The following is a 17,049-nucleotide window of genomic DNA, read 5'->3' on the forward strand; positions in this document are numbered from 1 at the left end:
CTACACATTGTTTCCTGCCATTTGTTTCCAAGTACTTTAGTAATCAGGTTTTGTGAGCCTAGTCGGCTTTGTAGGGCCGTGTAGGATGTGGTTGCTGCCTTCCTGCTGACTCAAATCTAACTGTAATGGAATTACATGCAATTACCCAGCCTCCCCGCCGGCTCAGCCACGGAGTAACAGACTCCCGGAATAAAGACAAACACTGCAACATTTGCAGTTTCTCCTTCAAAGGGCTTTCAAATCACTTCAGCAAGGTCAGAGAAAGCAAAAGCCTCTGTTGTGCCCACATGCACACACATCCTCTGCTGGTATTCCGGGGCAGAAGCAGGGGTCAAACCCATTTCAATTCCTAAAAAGTTCAGAAGCAGAATGGGACATGAAATTGAAAAAGGCAAAAAGCGCCGATAAAGAAAATGAAATGAATTTGACCTCAACTCTGAAAGAGCACGCGTGGAGTTATAAAGGACCGGTGGAGGAAAATGCAGTTGAATTAAGGTCAAAAAATGAGATATATGAAGGAGGTTTTAATGTTTCTCCATTGGCAAAAAAATAAATAATGGCGCAGATGTGCACACATGCATGAGTGCGCTCACATCTGCAAACTGCACACACCTCTGCGTTCGGAAGTGAAACTCATTTATTCTGACGTCCCGGTGATGAGGCATACATACACAGAGAAAAGGAATAAGTGGCTGATGCAGTGATATATTGTTTAGCAGCTGACGCCTTCCTTCAGAAAACAACAACAAATTAGTTAGTCACATCCTCTAAGTGAAAATAAATCATTTGCTACAGTACGCAGTAATTGACCGTCTGGTTATTGTTGTTGCGTCAGTGTCGGCTGTCACAGACGCGAGCAGCGAGCAGAGAATGCGGAGGTCTTGTGATCTTGTAGTTGTCAGGAGACCCTGCTCGGGCAAAATAATGTCAAAGTAAACGCTCAAGTATTGTATCTGCTTCAAGTCCCCTCGGTCCACAGCATGGGGTATGATGCACCAGTCTGTATGCAGGCTACATGGTAAACAGGCAGTAATCCACACCCACTGCAGTCTAGAGAAGGATGAAATTCTGAGCAACTCGCTCCATCTCATGTCAAGTGATGTGCAGCACGACGACAATGTTTTGTTCGTAGCTCAGTCCGAGGAACAGAGGTTACTATCCGATAAGTCCACTGCAGGTTTGTATAAAGTCTTCAGTTGCTATTTATGTAAACGAAAAGCTTGATTCCTAGCTTTAAGTCCATAATAATCTGTAGTTGGCTTTGAGGTAGATGAGCGTCTCCAGGTTCTTTGGTAGGACACGGCCTCTCTCTGGCCGCAGACACCGCCCAGCAGTGGTGAAAATGCTCTCCACCACGGTGCCACAGGAGGGGACGGTAAACGCCCTCTTGGCTACCTGGGCGAGCAGAGGGAAGTCGATTGCTTTACGCCGCCAGTAATGCAAAGCCTCCTCGTCCGTGGGCTCCTCGCGTAGGTAGACGGTCAACTCCTGCTCGAGGCTCTTGGCCTGTGTTGTGGGTCTCTGCTTGATGAACGAGAACAGCTTACAGGGTCGGGAGAGCGAGGAGACCGGCGATGGAGCCGGGGCAGGAGGTGTCTGGGATTGAGGGTGCAGATCTGTGTCCGGGTCAACGGGGCTGGAGCCTGAAGAATGTTTGGACAGCTCCTCTATGAGAACTTGTCTGTGCCAGTCAGGGTTGCTGCTCCATGTGAGCTTGAACTGGGGGTCCAGGGTGGTGGCGGTGATGTAGAGGGGGTCGTCCAGGATCGGGGCCAGCCGACTCTCTAAAGCCTGGCTGAGTCCCGACAGGAGAGAAGGGCAGCGGGGGGTTGATGTCTCAGAGAGATGCTTACGGAGGCCCAGAACACACGGTAGAGCCAGGCTGATGGACACGTGTCTGTCTGTCTGCATGTCTGCCTGTCTGTCCCCGTGCACCATGTCCCAGGCCTCAGTGAAAGGCTCCAAAATGTCAGTGACCTCCTTCAGCACGGCTCTTTCTGATCCACCCAGCGCCAGCTCCCCCGGACCACTCATTTCCTCCAGGAACTCCACTGAGTCCAGCAGCCGCCGAAGCACCTGTACCAAAAATGACAACACAAAAATAAACATTTCTGAGAACTTTTGAACAAAATTCATACTCTCAGACTTATAAATCTTGCTGAAACGGCTTTATAATCAGGCTATAAAATTAATACTATTATTAGAACCAGACCAATAAATCGGTTGGCCTATAAAAGATAGTGTATTCCCCCTCTGTCTACAACAGAAAACTTCTGTCTCTTTAAGTCCCTCCCCTGAAGTCTCGTCTGATTGGTCACCTCACACACACCTGATGCCTGCTAGTGAAAGCAGAGTAGCTGTGTTCATGTCAAGTTCTACGTGCCAAACTAGCAGCCAGGCATGAATTTGCCTGTATGTGTGACTCTGTGACACAGTGTGATGTCATAAAGTCATGGAATTAGAAGCGGGATTACTAACGAGGCGTTTCAGGAGCAGTACTTCTGTTGGAGAGAGGAGCTTCTGTTGGTGCGGACTTATAAAAAACACTGAAGGAAAGGAAAACGTCTCCTTTTAAATAGCTTGCCTCTCTTACATATATTTGTCACAAGTGTTTGATTACCACATTTCAGGGATCATTGTAAAAAAAAAAAAAAAAAGAAAAAAAAAAATATATCAGCCGAAATAAATCGATACAGCTAAATACCACTTCATAAGTGTATACTTTCTAGTACTGTACCATCCTCGCCCCCGACAATCACACTGACTGGGCTCAAGTCATTATAGGCAGTTAATGAATACAGGTCACATTTTACTTTATGTTAACGACTTAACCATTTAGCATTTATAAACAGCAAATAAACATTAAGAATTTTTCCATCCACTCTGTAAAAGCTCTGCAACTGGTGACTGACGATGTAGCACAGCTTTAATCATGTACGTCTTCATGCAATTGTCGACCCACATTAATAAATGCTTGAAATGTCCTCATATCTGCCTACAACTACATTGTGGTGGTTTATGAATAATTCATTATGTAAATACTGCTTATAAAAGCTACTTGGAGGCAGTAAAGATAAAGTACAACATGCACACCACATATAGTATAACTGAGTTAGCTTACATACCTTGAGCTGAGCAGCCCAGTCTCTTGCTGCAAAGGGGGTATTTCCTGGTCCGCCCATGATCAGCCCCGGACCATCGAACACCTGAGTGAGCTTCTCAGGTGGAACAGCAGAGGTAATGTAGTTGTAGAAACAGGCAGCCTTGGCCAGTGTGGACGAGAGCTGTGGACAGGAGCGAATCCCCTCACTGACACACTGTTCAAGAGAGCGAGAGAAACAGTCCACCCGGCAGACACCCAGGCTGTGCTCCCACGAGTCCTGCCACTCTCCCTCATCTCCGACGTCTCCGTGGCCATTCCTGATCCCTTCCTTCGCGCTGATACCATCCTCCGCCCCGTCTTCTTCATCCTCCTTCAGGAAACCAGGGAGACAACATGGCTTTACTGTCGTCGTTGCCAGGAGGGGGTCCGCAACAACACGAAACGCTTTCCCTGACACGCCGTGAGAGTGACATACTTCATCAAAATCTGAAAGCACGCGAGTCCCAGAGATGCCCCCTGTCAGGGGAAGACAGGCCAGGAGAGCTGAACGCATCTGCCAGTCAGATGTAAGAAAATGGCAGGTGACACCGAGGTACCTACAGAGAGAGAGAGGGCACAGTGGACTCATCAGTGAGGGAATCAAACCAAGTGGGAATCATGGTGCTTTTGGTTGATTTTACCTCCTTACCCTGAAGTGGCTCCAGTGAAGCCCCTCCAGAGATCCAGGCTGAGACTGAGGGCATGTGCTGAGGCCAGAGCCTGACGGGTCGCTAGCTGGGCCTGATAGGCGTAGGCTGGCAGGAGCTGGCTCTGGATGTAGTGCTGGCGCTCAGGAGTGTAGCGTGGCTCCAGGAGCTGAAGCAGCTCTCTGAAGCCATGATTTTCCACTATGGACACTGGCTGCAGGTCACGCACAATCATCTTAGCTATAGCCTCAGAGATCAAGACCTATGGTGATAAAAACAAAAACAACTTAAGCGACCTTTGACCACAGTGAATATTGAAACACTTGAGTAGCTTGGCAAGAATGAGACTACAACCAGCCCAATCACCAGGATATTATGTTCGCTGTTAATGTGTCTGCAAACCACAGTAATGTCCAGGGCAGACATTTGTACCAAACATGGCATCTCTTTTTATATGCTTATCAGCCACCTGTTGTGGCAAGAGATGGAGGGGAGGGTACAAGCCAGGAGGCTGCCAAAAGTCCCGCTACTTGGATGTCTTTAAGGACACCTAGAGACATTTCCAGTTTTTTTTTAAGGAGCCATGGACATTTCGAGCTGTTTCAAAGCAGAGGTTTTTCTAAATGAACCGTCGAAACATTTCTATCCAGTTATTTTGGGGGGAAGGGGTCAAAACCGGATATTTTTAGGCAGACGTGGACATTTCTGGCATTTGTTGTGTCGACAGAATCTGGTGGGGTTTTTTTTTATTTCCAGCTGTTTTGTGGGGAACAAAACTGGCTCACTGGACACATTTCCATCCATTTACTCCGCCATCAAAACTGAGTGTTTTTCAAAGAGACGTGTAGACATTTCCAGCTGTTATTGTATTGACAAAACCAGGTGGCTTTAAGGAGACATGCAAACGTTGCTGGTGTATAAGGCAACCAAAACCGGCTATTTTTCACTGGTAGCTGGACCGTTTCCCTCCGTGATCATGCTGCCCAAATCAGCTATCTTTAACCAAACCCCGATGCTTTCACACCCTAACCCAGGTGTTTTCATGCCTCAGCCTAAGCAGGCTAACCCGAAACAGAAAATTTGAGACAAACAGAAAGTTGCAACATCAAGAAACGTCCGATTTGAACTCATCTGTGGTTTTGCAGATACATGCTTGACCAACATGTATTCTGGCGGTGGGGTCGATCACAACACACACCTGACGTGGGTCGTGTCTGTCAAACTTGGTCACCCCTCCTCCAGAGCCTCCTCCTGCTCCTCCATCGAGAGTCCCCATCCCTCCAACACCTCCTCCTCCCACTCCTCCTCCTCCGCCTCCCACTCCAGTGCTGATGGGGAGAGTGTAGCGGGTGCTCCCTCCATTGGTGGTGAAACTATGCAGGGAACCAGAGGAGTAACCCTCTCTCTTCATGTCCTTCCTTTTCACAAAGTCATCATACATGGCCTGGTGCTTCCGCTGGATGGGAGAGAGAGGGAGAGAGACAGAGAGAGAGAGAGACAGTGTGGGGGCACAGCAAAGCTATTAGTTGACAGGTGGAGGAGTTAATTCAGTGTTTAGGTGTAGACATCTCTACAAGAGAAGACAGTATGGGTAAATCCCCTCTTGTAGAGGAGCAACAGACTGTCTTAAGCACTGAGGTTCATACAGCTGACACTATCAAAGACGCAGCGGGGCCAGCTGTTGGAGCTGATGCTGACAGATTTGTGACCTGTGTCCTGTCTGCGTGCAAACATTTGATTTTTGAAGTCGTTACCTTGAGATGCGTTACGAAGTTGGACGTGACGCTCCTCTTCGCTTGGATCCTGGTGCCACAAGCCTTGCAGTTGGACTCGATTTTGCCATTTTCACCTTCGAACACAATATTAAAGTAATCCAAAATAGACACCTTCGGAGCTGACGCCATTGGAGCCCCGCGGTCCCTCCGCTCCGAAGTGAAATCAACTTGCGATCAAGGACAATCTGAGTCTGAGGTATCAATATCACCTCGCCTCTGATCATGAGCGCAGGCCGGCGTGTTTACTTCCCGATCCCCGATCACACATCCAGAGAGGGGGGGGGAGAGGGAGAGAGATGTTGCTGCCAGTTGCGCAGACAAAAGGAAAAAATGTAATTCCAAGCATGAGTTGCGTCGCTCGCACGTCCGAAATCGGCCACGATCAGACTACAGAGGCTGCTGCGGATGTCTGGAAACATCAATAATGTGCTCGAGGGGCGACATCCGCTGCTTTCTGCGCTCCCATCCGTCGGTCGGACGCGAGTGAAGAGGCGGCAGAGCGGTGTGTCTCATGGAGGCAGATAGACTGGATTATTATTGGAGCAGGAAGTACAACACAATAAACGGGAGTTTCGTTTCCCGTTTCGACAGTTCCCGGTAATGTTCGGTCTGTCCCCAGACAAACTGCTGCCGGGTGTGAGGGAGGTGGCGCTCGCTCGGATGTTCTCAATTATGCTCGTGTCGTCTGCAGTGAGGCAAACTCGCATCAACGTCCAGGATAAACACTGGACGATAAGAAGATAAAAAATACACTATTCAAGATTAGTCAGGGATTTTTTTTTAGTGTTTCCCTTTAATTCTATTATTGTGTGTTATTGTAAGTGTTACTGATGGTTAAGAAGTCATTCACCAATGTTTTCCCAGTCAATAAAAAGCCATAAAGGAAGGAGCCGGGTTGCCAGGTTGTGAAAACACTGATTTTATTGAACCTGAGAAATTCCTCAAAGAGAGCAGTCACAAACAGCATCCATCTCGAACAGGCAACACATTTAACAGTGAGACAGTTTAAACAACACAACATCAAACATACCCAATAAGCAATTAATTATAGTAGAAGTAGGAACCTCTACATCTGTAATCTTCACTTCAAAATCCAAATAGATGATCACTGCTGAGTTCAACTGGCCCAGAAACCTCATCTACTGATTTACAAAGCGTCCCTCTCTGTGGCCACATGTCGTGAGCCCAGATCATCTCCTGTGTGACTCTACTGATGTGTTCAGTCGGCCTCCTTGTCCAGCTGGGCTGCTGAAGCTTCATCCTGGAGAATTTGTTTGTTTTTCATGCCACGTTTCAGCTCCTCTCTGGTGTTCAACACAGCAGTCTGAAGGGTTGCGATCTCCGCTGACAGCTCTATAACTGGAGCATGACAGATAAAAAGAAGAGAAGCTAAGGAGGAGGAAAAGAATTTAGCCGTAGCACAATAGGAAGAGTGTCAGAGGTTTTATCTCGCACAAACACGTGGAAATATGACTGTCACCGATTAAGTTGCAATGTTCTTCTTTATGTTGCTGCATGTCATGTCATATAAAGTTTGTTTATTTTTTGTGGATTCACAATAGTAGCTAGTAATTTAAATGTTATTTTGTTTCGCGTTTTATTTCTCATTCTCCAATTTAGACCCAGTATGCAGCAGCAGCATAATAAGATCTTCAGTTTCTTTGCCATTTATCGTTTAAGTTTATTCATCTGTCCATCTATATCTATATCCATATGGCTACAGTACACACACATATACATGCATTTATAGACACAGTGCATGAGCGCCCTATGTGCAAGGACCCATGCCAGCTCAACACACAAGTTAAGAAAGAACGCACAAGTAGACAAACAAAAGCAAATAAAGAAAGGATCTTCAAATCTTAAAAGGCCTTCTGTGTGTAGTTTAAGAAAAGTAGCTGAAAATGTAAAATAAAATAGAAATGTGCTCCAAAAACCAATAAAAACAAGCTGACAGAGAAAACACAGAGCACAAAATATTAGCTAAGTAAGCCTGCAGTAGGTAGCTTGTATATTGTATTTTGTCTGTTTATTTGAACTGGGAGACTAGCAAAATAAACACCAGGTGTACGGCTAAGACGCAAAATCCAGACTCTTCTGGAAATGTGTCATCATACCTTGCTTGAATGACGACTGTGCTTGTTTCAGAGACTGTGGCACCAGAATCCCGAACCATTTCAGCGGATCTTGCTGAGGATTCTTGTCACTTATTCTTACTGGTGAAACTTGAGGAGCTTTCTCACCACTTGTTTCTTCACTTGCCTCTTTCTCTGCAATGTCCTTTTTGGGTTTTATTCTTCTCCTAACACCTGTGAAACCACACGATTGAATAAATTAAAGAACTACCGGTTTGTGGTAAATGTCTTTACCACATAGACCATGGGAGACTCACCTTCTTCTTGAGGTCCAATATTCTCTATTGACTTCACATCTTTATCAGCTTCGTTACTACATTTTTGTTCAACCTTCTTTGTACTGAACTCCACCTCACCGTTGTCCTGTGTTCTGTAAAACAGACATTGTAGGAATATTCAATTGATGGCCGTTCAAATTCCGGGGCAATTTACCTGGGAGCATTCATCTCTGCAAGTCCTCACCTGGCATGAACACAGACATGTGGCTCTATCTCACTCGCATACTGAAGTGCAGAGACTTGTTTGTTTCCCATCGTATACCGAGCCTTGGATATGGAAAACCATCCCTGTGGGGAACACGACATGATAACTGTATAACACACGGGATACAGGTTAAGAAAATGAGCCTACAAAAAATAAAATAAGAGGGAAAAATGCAGGAAATGGGCAGGACGGATGCTGGCAGTTTTGGGGAGGATTCTTCCTGATTAGAACCTTTACTTGGCATTAGGGTTGAATTTTCTTAAAATGAATCGTAAAATGTTAGAAATTAAGAGCCATCAGTTACATGTCTTCCTAGAGCACAGGCTAGTCAAATGACTTTTTTCTGTCTGATCAACAGAAGAACAAAGATATTTGATTTATCGCATAGAATGCTACACAAAAGAGCACATTTTTGCAATGACAGAGGTATTTTTTTGAAAATATATTTAATCAGTCACCAAAATTTATGCTTCAGCTCGATCTGAATAGCACATCTTCTTCAAATTGTGTTGATGTTAAAGGTTGGAAAACACAAATATGAACAAAACTGAAAACCTCAGTGTGTCTAGCTCAGTTAAAGACAATCAAAGGTAAAGTCTTCATGTTTCCTGTGTTACCTGCTCTATGAGAGAGTTGAGAGTGGCTCGTTTCTCCTCCAGTAGCTCCAGCTGGTCCATGAAACGAAGCAGCTTTTCATCTAGTAACGAAGACGACTCCTCCAATTCTGATACACCCATGTCTACTTATTTTTCAGGAGCTCAACTACTTTCTCGTACAGACTGAACTTAAGTCGTTTCTTTTGAAGATCAATGCGATGTAGCAATACACAGCACTGAGGATTAAGAATACGCCAGTTCCGTTTACTTCCGCGTGGCGTCACGTGACACTGGATGCCACGTGACTAACATCCCACGTCCTCCAAAAAGATACACCCATTGCAAGTAAGCAACGAAATCACCGAACAATACTGCAGCTTTGGAGGTATAACAGGCATAAGATTGAAGTCTTTATATTTTCACGGCAGGAAATACTAACAAAGCAAGCTGTAAGTCGCCTTATAATGTCCTAATATTACATCCCCCACTATTATCATCGTACCAATTACCAATTATTATTTTTTCTGTTTTCTAATACATATTTTTAATTCATGAAAAAAAAATCATGAAATTCCCTAATACAAAAAAAAAAAAAAAGGAGAAGTTCCCATACCGGGAGTCGAACCCGGGCCGCCTGGGTGAAAACCAGGAATCCTAACCGCTAGACCATATGGGACCGATACTTTTTCACTTCACACCAATCTTTTTTATATAAGTGTATACTATATTTATTCATCTGACAATAATCGCCTCTTATGGTTTTGTTTTAGCACTCTGACTAAAGATGACTTCATTTTGGGCCAATCTTAAACGGAATTATGGACAATTGATGAAATGACAGCCAAGTTAGGAATATGTGCAGCAGCCTATAAACTGAAATATTGTAAGTTACGTGATTGGGAAATTTAACGTTATATTTCTTACCATCATAGCCGCGTACAGGTTTGAAACTTAGCTTTAAGCTTAACTGCTATCATTACTAATGTTAGCTTCAGTGAAACTTCACTGTGCAACTTTACATGAGTTAATAATGCAGAGGCTACATGTTAGGGAAAGCCCGCCACGTTTACATTGGCCACCTCTTCCAACCAACAGCAAAGCCTAGAGAACGAGAAGTAAGCTGCTCCTTACATTGAAAAATAGCTTAACTTCTAACGTTGGTCATCAATGTAGCGTATGTGAGCTTGCTAACGAACTAACAAAAGTTAGTTAACTTCTATTCCATAATTCAAATCATAGCTACCGCGGTGTATGTACAGAGGAACTCAAACATTCGCTTCTCCAGCGGCTGAAGGGTTAACTACTCTACATAAATTATGAGTGAAACCCAGCCACTCTGCTCGGCTTCATAAACCCCTCTGCAGGGCGAGGTAGCATGACTCCCAGTAGCTCGCCGTGATCGTATAGTGGTTAGTACTCTGCGTTGTGGCCGCAGCAACCCCGGTTCGAATCCGGGTCACGGCAGGGTTAAATCCCTGACACGGCTTGGGAGGACAACATTTTTTTTCCCCTCTAAGAAAACAGCACATCTAATACATTTTGACCGCCTCCATTACATTAGAATGTATTATGCAATATCAGCAAGACAGTACCTGTCTAATTTGCATTACAATGCTTGGTCTTCTATTCTCGGGATATTATGACCATCCATATGATTATTTTAATGCAAACTCCAGGTCGTCTGTCAACAGTGGTAACAGGAAAGTAAAGATTAATATCTGTTCGAATCACTAACTCTGTTCAGATATCTTTGGAATGTATATAATAGTATTTCACTTTTGTTCCACCGTGCGCGCCCCCGCTGGATGAGTACGCGCCGAGTTACTTTAAGCGCGTGTGCACGATAAAGAAAAGTAAGAAATCAACACATTTTGATCATCTATAAAACGGAAATTAGTATTAGTATATTTTTTCTTTATATAATCCCCCTAAAATACACAAAAACGTGTTTTATGTCATAATTTTCCCAGATTTAAGACCATTCGCACTATATACACATAAAGTTCCGTAATTCACCCTTCACCGTGTTAAATATTTTACAGCTGTGTTCATGACAGGAGGGGTGGGTCTTTTGGATTAAGACGTTTTCATTGGTGGTTGTCAACAGCGACGTCCATGTTCCGAGATGAAGAGCCAATCAACGGGCCAGCAGATCGCAAGTGCGGGTAGTCTGTGAATACGATTGTCTGATTGGTCTTTGCAATCACAAGTAACCGCCCCCTTCTGCAGTGAGTTCCGGGTTTGATTCAACAGCGCTAATATGGTATTTACAGTAGTGTAACAGCAGTGAACTGCAAGATATATTGAACACTAGTGTGTTTTATAGCGTGTGGACACCATTTTTGTAGGTAAGGATAAAAAACACTTTTACTATCATTATTATTGCTTTTGTTTTATTCTGAGCTTGAAGCAAACTACCTCTAATTGCTTTGACTACTGTTTTGATGAAGAACAACAGAGAGTTCTCATTCATTAGTTAAACTGACATCACATTGTTAAAATTAATAATTTTAAAGCCCAGTCTGGATGTTTTTGAAGAATGTTCACCATCCTTTCTTTAAACAGATGATGGATGCCACATCAACAGCTGGAGTTCTTCATCCCTACTGGCCACGGGACCTTTTGATTCCCACCTATGTAGCAAATGACAGATCAATGTCAGAGATTCTGGCGTTCCTGTTTTCAGTGTCAGGGGTGTTCCTGCTTGTGACCTGGCTGATCACGGGCCGGAAAGGGTCCAGGCTTGGGACATGGAGGCGCCTGGCTGTGTGCTGGTTTGCTGTCTGCGGTTTCATCCATGGTGTCATCGAGGGCTGGTTCTCGCTGTATTATGATGCCATTCCAGGAGACCAGAGCTTCCTGTCACAGCTCTGTGAGTACAGATCACAACAATCTGTTCAGAAAACTGTGATGGTGCAGTATGTGAAAGCTTTTTCAGTTAAAATGTTTACTTTTCTCTCATAGGGAAAGAGTACTCCAAAGGAGACAGTAGATATATAATGTGAGTTCATCTTTACACAGAACTATGTTGAACTTTGACATTAAACAAGAAGACACAAAGCGTTCACTAACGTTGTTCTATTTTCTGTCTAGAGCGGATAACTTCACTGTCTGTATGGAGACTGTGACTGCATGGCTATGGGGACCTTTCAGCTTTTGGGCCGTGTTTGCCTTCTTAACCAACAAGCCCTACAGATTTGTTTTGCAGCTCATCATTTCAATAGGTGAGAGGGTTTATTGTGTCCTCACTTAAGTTGTGAGCAAGATTTAATTGATCGTTGACAATCATATAACATGATGTGTCTTATTCCAGGTCAGCTGTACGGCGTAGTGCTTTACTTCTTCACAGAGCACAGAGATGGATATGCTCACAGTGAGTTGGGACATCCTGTCTACTTCTGGTTCTACTTTGTGTTCATGAATGTGCTGTGGGTCGTCATCCCACTGGTCCTCGTTGTGGATGCATGCAGGCAGCTGTCAAAAGCCCAGGCACACACCGACAAGTCTAAGAGGAACTGACCAGAGACGGACTGTACTAGGGACAAGGGCGCAAAAATAATAATAAATACATTTTTATAGATAGATTTTGACTGTGTTGTTTGTCATTTATTTTATCAAGCCTTCCTTTACACAGCATACTATGGAGCAGCTCAAGAAGCACATCTAAACAATACATATTTTACAAATACATTTTTTTTCTTTTTAATCAATCATCCAATCCCAATTTTTCCTTCTGCTTATTACTCTAGTTTTTTTAGATAGTACATGTCCCCAGTAAGGGATCAATAAATCGATAAAAACTTATCTGTATCTTAGATTAATCATTAATTATTTTCTTTCTTTGGTTGCTGATATTCTGGGTTAAATTTACTGATGGCACAAGCTAGGCAAAATATAAGCTTTGGGCTTCAGCCTGTTCCTTTTTCAGTTGTTGATTTGTGACGAATTTGTTTCTTCCAGTGTAACCGAAATACAATTATTAATTCATCAAAGATTATTGAGGAAATTGAGAGGCAGGGGCTGAATAATTATACTATTAATAAATAAAATCTGAATGGCCTTTCAGACAAATGTCAACTCATTACAGAGGCAATTAAGTATTGTAACCTCTGATACAGTTAATCAACCACAGTAGTGTGACATGAAAATGTAAATGTGGATATTATAACAGGTCAGACGTTTCAAATCATGTTAGAACTTAAACTCAATAAATATGCACAAATATGTCAAAGTGTAACAGCCATTTTTTGTCATTATGTATAATAACATCTTCAACAGCTACACATGACTCTACTAATTATGGAACAGTCATCAGTACTCATACGCCGAAATAGCTCAGTTGGGAGAGCGTTAGACTGAAGATCTAAAGGTCCCTGGTTCGATCCCGGGTTTCGGCATTTTGGTCCTACAAGACGTGCACCAGCGGACAATCCACCCTATGTATGTATTTTACTGACATAGTTCTCCACCTTGTGGTCGATCAGCAGCACTACAACATTTGGACCTACTCCCACGCAGGATACCACAATCTCATGCAGTCCCCGCCACTGGATTAATACATTAATTTCTCTGAAAAACATTTTCACATCTGGCTTTACAGACACATTCAAAAAGTCGCATAGAGTTGTGAAAAAAAACACCCATTCACAGAACTATAGCTTCACTTTCGAGCTGAGGCTGTGGCTGTAGATGCACTCCCTTTTAATGATGAAACATGAGAAAAATCAAACCGTTTTCCAAATAACATTTGATACTCTCTAACCTTCAGCTGAACATTTTGCTGAGTCTTAGTCCCAACTGTGCATTTGTCTCTTTTTCTCTACTTGCTACATTTTTAAGTGCCTTTAAAGCAGCAGGTGATTCCGGCTGTATCTCCAGCAGTTTCTTAAAGGCCTGCCTGGCCTCCTCCAGCTCATTCACCATCTGACAGGCCTGGCCCAGCCGGTACCAGGCTTTAGCCCCACCAGGTTCCAGCTGAGTAGCTTTGGCTGCACTGGCCTTAGCCCGCTCTGGTTGGTTCAGTTTGAGCTGGCACAGGGACAAGTTGGAGTGGAGCTCTGCTTTGGTGGTTTTGAATTCATCATCTGAGGGAAGAAGCTGTGTTTTATCACCAGTGTCTGTGTCTCTCTGCTCCTCTCCTTCTGGATCACGTCCTTTTTTCTTCCCACAGAGAGTAATGAGAAGTTTGAGGGCCCGACTGTAGCTGTCTGCCGCTCCCCACACGTCCCCACTCCTGAACCTCACTCCACCCCTTTCTTTGTGCGACTTCACCCACTCCCACTTTTCACTCGGAGACATCTCCCAGGATTCCTTGCCTTGTGTGAAGGCTTTGAGTTCTACTGTGGCGTGCAACGGCAGGTTTTCCTCAGCTCGATGGGGAACAGAAACAACTGGTCCATTTCCCACCGGAGAGACGAAAATCTGAGAAGCAAAACATGATGATTAGACAGGCCATATACTTTCGCATGCTTGAAAAAAATAAAGAAGAGGAAGATGAATTATTTTTCAACAGTTTCCCAGGCCTGACTACACTCTTACCTCACAGTTCTCTCCCGCTCCCATCCCCTCCAAACATGCCTCAGTGACATCACACTGACCCTCCCCTAGCCTCAGCGTAGTCCATTCACCCAGTGGGACCTGCAGCACAGAGTCCTGACTCCTTTGGAAGGCTGTGACCACCGCCTCTGTAAGCTCAGTGGCTGACTGGTCAGAATGGACTGACAGCTTCTCGTTTCCCTTTTCAGATACTAAGCTCTCTGCTTCATCCACTTCAGCTTTAAGCCTCACTCTGACTCGACACAGTGAACCAAACCTTGGACAGTAGATGGATGAACATGCTAGAAGAGACAGAGGGATATGATTTAAGCTAGATTCTAGAGATGTGGTCTGAAAATGTATTATTTTTTTTTATTAAGGAAGAAAGTAAAAACAACATACAAGCATCATCTCCAGATATGGATACAGGGTGTTGACTCCCCTTGTCGGTTTGTTTTTTCTGGACTTTCCAGAGTCCTCGCGGACACACTGACACCCAGGAGGTGACATCAACGCCGTCGTGATCTCCGCTCCCTCGGAATGTTTCTAAAGGGTCATCCATCCATCCATCCATCACTGGTTTCATATCTTTTGTGAAGAAGAGACAAGTGAAAGTAAACACAAACATTAGAGCTGCGAACAAGCCTTTTGTCCCATTCAAGAATAAGTTTTCAGAGAGACCATTCAACCGCATGTTATGTATCTGGGAACATTAATTGAAGACAAACTGAGTTTCATAGACAATGTTGAATTTATATGTGCAAAACCGAGTGAAAGACTGTTAAACTGTTTTGGGGTCCATCTTGCCATCTGGGATAAAGTGCAGGTGTAAGTGTTGTTGCGTTTTAATATCTCTCAAGATACGTAACTCATTCTTGGTGTCTTGAGAGAAGCTGTAGCACCTACAGTGAACCACTGTCTTGCAGAAAATGACCGCTACGTTATAACTGGTCAGATAAACTTTGAAAAAGAATCAAGACGAATACTTTAATCCTGACACTGTGCTTTCACACAGTCATTCAGATTCATACTGTTCTGCATTTGAACAACGATCAATGCCTATAACACCCTGAATATAAACGTATACAATACACAATCACAACAATATCAACATCGAAGCACACATACATGTATGTTTCTCAGTAGTGGGAACTAGTAGAAACTAGCTAGTAAAGGCTGTTGGCACTTAGAGTTTATTGATAACTGTCTAGCTATCACTACATTACTATGCTAACAATGTCATTATTTATAAGGCTTTTAAGACTAGAAACATAAAGTTGTGCATGCCTACGGCGCCTCTAGTTTAAGTGTAGCTGCTGCTGCCACGGCTATGTGACTTATGAGTATTTCTGATTCAAATTCTGATTAACGCGACGTTTCTAACCAGGTGCGTTAGCGTACCTAGCTAACTAGCTAGTTGGCTATGGCGTCAATCCAAATCAACTGATTTTCATTACTCTCCAAAATATGATCTATAGTTAAGTGCAGGGCATAACGACAAAAACATGCATCTTACCTTATATTACAAGTCTGACATGTAGCAGCTTTCCAATCAGTCAAATACTGTAACAAACTCTCAGGTAAACAAACGACTGTTCTTCTTCGTCTTCTTCGTGTACACTGCGGATGTACCGCCGCCCACAGTGTGGGAGCGTTACTTCACGCTTGACTAGAATAATTTCCTTCATGTATTTCCCTCCCAATGTCATGATAATAAATGAACAAGTCGCACATATATCATCTTCTTCCTCTCCCATGCATATTACTTCCTTCAAATATCATTCATCCTCCACCTACGTGTGTTCGTTTGTGAACTGCAGTGCTCCTGCCTTCCACTAAGTGGAGACAAAGACAGATAACTGTCAACTGGCTGCAAAAGATAAAAAAGTAGTTTGAAATAAAGCAAAAAATGTTTTGTCTTGTACAACATAATGTACTACAGAATATTTCTATATTAATACAGACACTGACTACAATTCTTTAATTATACTGTATGCCACTTTGATGTACGCTATTAATAGATGGCATCATATTATTTCTATACGCAACTTTACTGCTACTTAGTTTGATTGCTCATATAGTTTACATTTCTATTTCTTTTCATATTGATATTTCTTATTCTTTCAATTGTTATTTTGTTCTGTATTTATATATACAATACTCCAATTAGTTAGGGATATTAGGATATGTGGGCATATACGCATGTGCATGGATGTAATGAAAAATAAAATGTGTCACATTATTTTTTTGGGACCAAAAATATTCACAAAACACAAAATGAAAAATCAGATATGTCACAGAATAAATAATCAAGTGAAACACTAAAATATCCCAATATCCCTTATAGATTTTGAGTAGTATACCTTTTCCTTTGCCTGTGTTGCTGTAACACTTGAAATTTGCTTCTTAGCGATCAATAAAGGCTTTCCTTGAATTCATATCTATATAAATCAGTCTATTTCCTAAATACATAAACTTAATGGATGTTAAAAAAAAAAGATAAGTTGATGTTTGGTGATATTTGGGCTGAAGCTGTAGAGCAGGCTGGTCCATATGTTTTTGTGCCTTGCAAAAAACCTTAACAGAGAACACTTACAGACATACGTACACAATCACACACACACACACAGTTTACATCTCAGTCTGTGTATTGACCCTTGACTTGTACCACTCATGTTTAAGGCCTGTGTGTTAATCTGTCCTGTCAGTATTACTTAGGGCTCTATCTTTTGAGCA

At 43.1% G+C, this 17,049-nt stretch overlaps 4 protein-coding genes, 1 long non-coding RNA gene and 3 other non-coding genes across 13 annotated transcripts in view; 3 read left to right on the plus strand and 5 right to left on the minus strand.

Moving 5' to 3' along the window:
* Positions 1 to 134: 134 nt before the first annotated feature.
* si:dkey-109j17.5 (zinc finger BED domain-containing protein 4) lies at positions 135 to 6,337 on the minus strand. The gene is made up of 5 exons (XM_037105738.1): positions 5,544 to 6,337; positions 4,988 to 5,245; positions 3,792 to 4,051; positions 3,126 to 3,699; positions 135 to 2,076 (listed from the first exon to the last, which is right to left on the minus strand). Exons 1-5 carry the CDS (start codon positions 5,691 to 5,693, stop codon positions 1,234 to 1,236), a joined length of 2,085 nt encoding a protein of 694 aa, XP_036961633.1. The 5' UTR covers positions 5,694 to 6,337; the 3' UTR covers positions 135 to 1,233.
* Positions 6,338 to 6,459: 122 nt separating this feature from the next.
* On the minus strand, positions 6,460 to 9,080 carry ccdc115 (coiled-coil domain containing 115). The gene is made up of 5 exons (XM_037102641.1): positions 8,800 to 9,080; positions 8,162 to 8,265; positions 7,957 to 8,069; positions 7,682 to 7,873; positions 6,460 to 6,923 (listed from the first exon to the last, which is right to left on the minus strand). The coding sequence occupies exons 1-5, from the start codon at positions 8,917 to 8,919 to the stop codon at positions 6,784 to 6,786; spliced, it is 669 nt and encodes a 222-aa protein (XP_036958536.1). The 5' UTR covers positions 8,920 to 9,080; the 3' UTR covers positions 6,460 to 6,783.
* Positions 9,081 to 9,382: 302 nt separating this feature from the next.
* trnae-uuc lies at positions 9,383 to 9,454 on the minus strand. Its single transcript has one exon. It is a non-coding gene; the product is annotated as a tRNA-Glu (tRNA).
* A 716-nt stretch (positions 9,455 to 10,170) lies between these two features.
* trnah-gug lies at positions 10,171 to 10,242 on the plus strand. The gene has a single exon. It is a non-coding gene; the product is annotated as a tRNA-His (tRNA).
* A 732-nt stretch (positions 10,243 to 10,974) lies between these two features.
* Positions 10,975 to 12,362, plus strand: LOC119022100 (EBP cholestenol delta-isomerase). Its single transcript, XM_037102640.1, has 5 exons — positions 10,975 to 11,126; positions 11,344 to 11,650; positions 11,743 to 11,779; positions 11,872 to 12,002; positions 12,092 to 12,362. The coding sequence occupies exons 2-5, from the start codon at positions 11,344 to 11,346 to the stop codon at positions 12,295 to 12,297; spliced, it is 681 nt and encodes a 226-aa protein (XP_036958535.1). The 5' UTR covers positions 10,975 to 11,126; the 3' UTR covers positions 12,298 to 12,362.
* Positions 11,521 to 17,049, minus strand: part of LOC119022102 — a 54,710-nt gene continuing 49,181 nt past the window's right edge. For 2 of the 5 annotated variants that reach the window (XR_005075826.1, XR_005075825.1), the window contains one exon: positions 11,521 to 11,648. This is a non-coding gene — a long non-coding RNA (uncharacterized LOC119022102). The remainder of the gene's footprint in view (positions 11,649 to 17,049) is intronic. The other 3 variants (XR_005075824.1, XR_005075828.1, XR_005075829.1) reach the window with 3 other exon arrangements.
* On the minus strand, positions 13,005 to 15,980 carry fkbpl (FKBP prolyl isomerase like). 2 transcript variants are annotated; one of them, XM_037102637.1, is made up of 4 exons: positions 15,183 to 15,201; positions 14,716 to 14,901; positions 14,317 to 14,615; positions 13,005 to 14,199 (listed from the first exon to the last, which is right to left on the minus strand). In XM_037102637.1, exons 1-4 carry the CDS (start codon positions 15,184 to 15,186, stop codon positions 13,543 to 13,545), a joined length of 1,146 nt encoding a protein of 381 aa, XP_036958532.1. In that variant the 5' UTR covers positions 15,187 to 15,201; the 3' UTR covers positions 13,005 to 13,542. The 2 variants fall into 2 exon arrangements, with proteins under 2 accessions (XP_036958532.1, XP_036958533.1); XM_037102638.1 differs by lacking the exon at positions 15,183 to 15,201 and adding an exon at positions 15,830 to 15,980 and having other exon boundaries at positions 13,327 to 14,199.
* trnaf-gaa lies at positions 13,103 to 13,175 on the plus strand. Its single transcript has one exon. It is a non-coding gene; the product is annotated as a tRNA-Phe (tRNA).

Source organism: Acanthopagrus latus, chromosome 7, assembly GCF_904848185.1.
Source record: "Acanthopagrus latus isolate v.2019 chromosome 7, fAcaLat1.1, whole genome shotgun sequence".
NCBI classification, from domain to species: Eukaryota; Metazoa; Chordata; class Actinopteri; order Spariformes; family Sparidae; genus Acanthopagrus; species Acanthopagrus latus.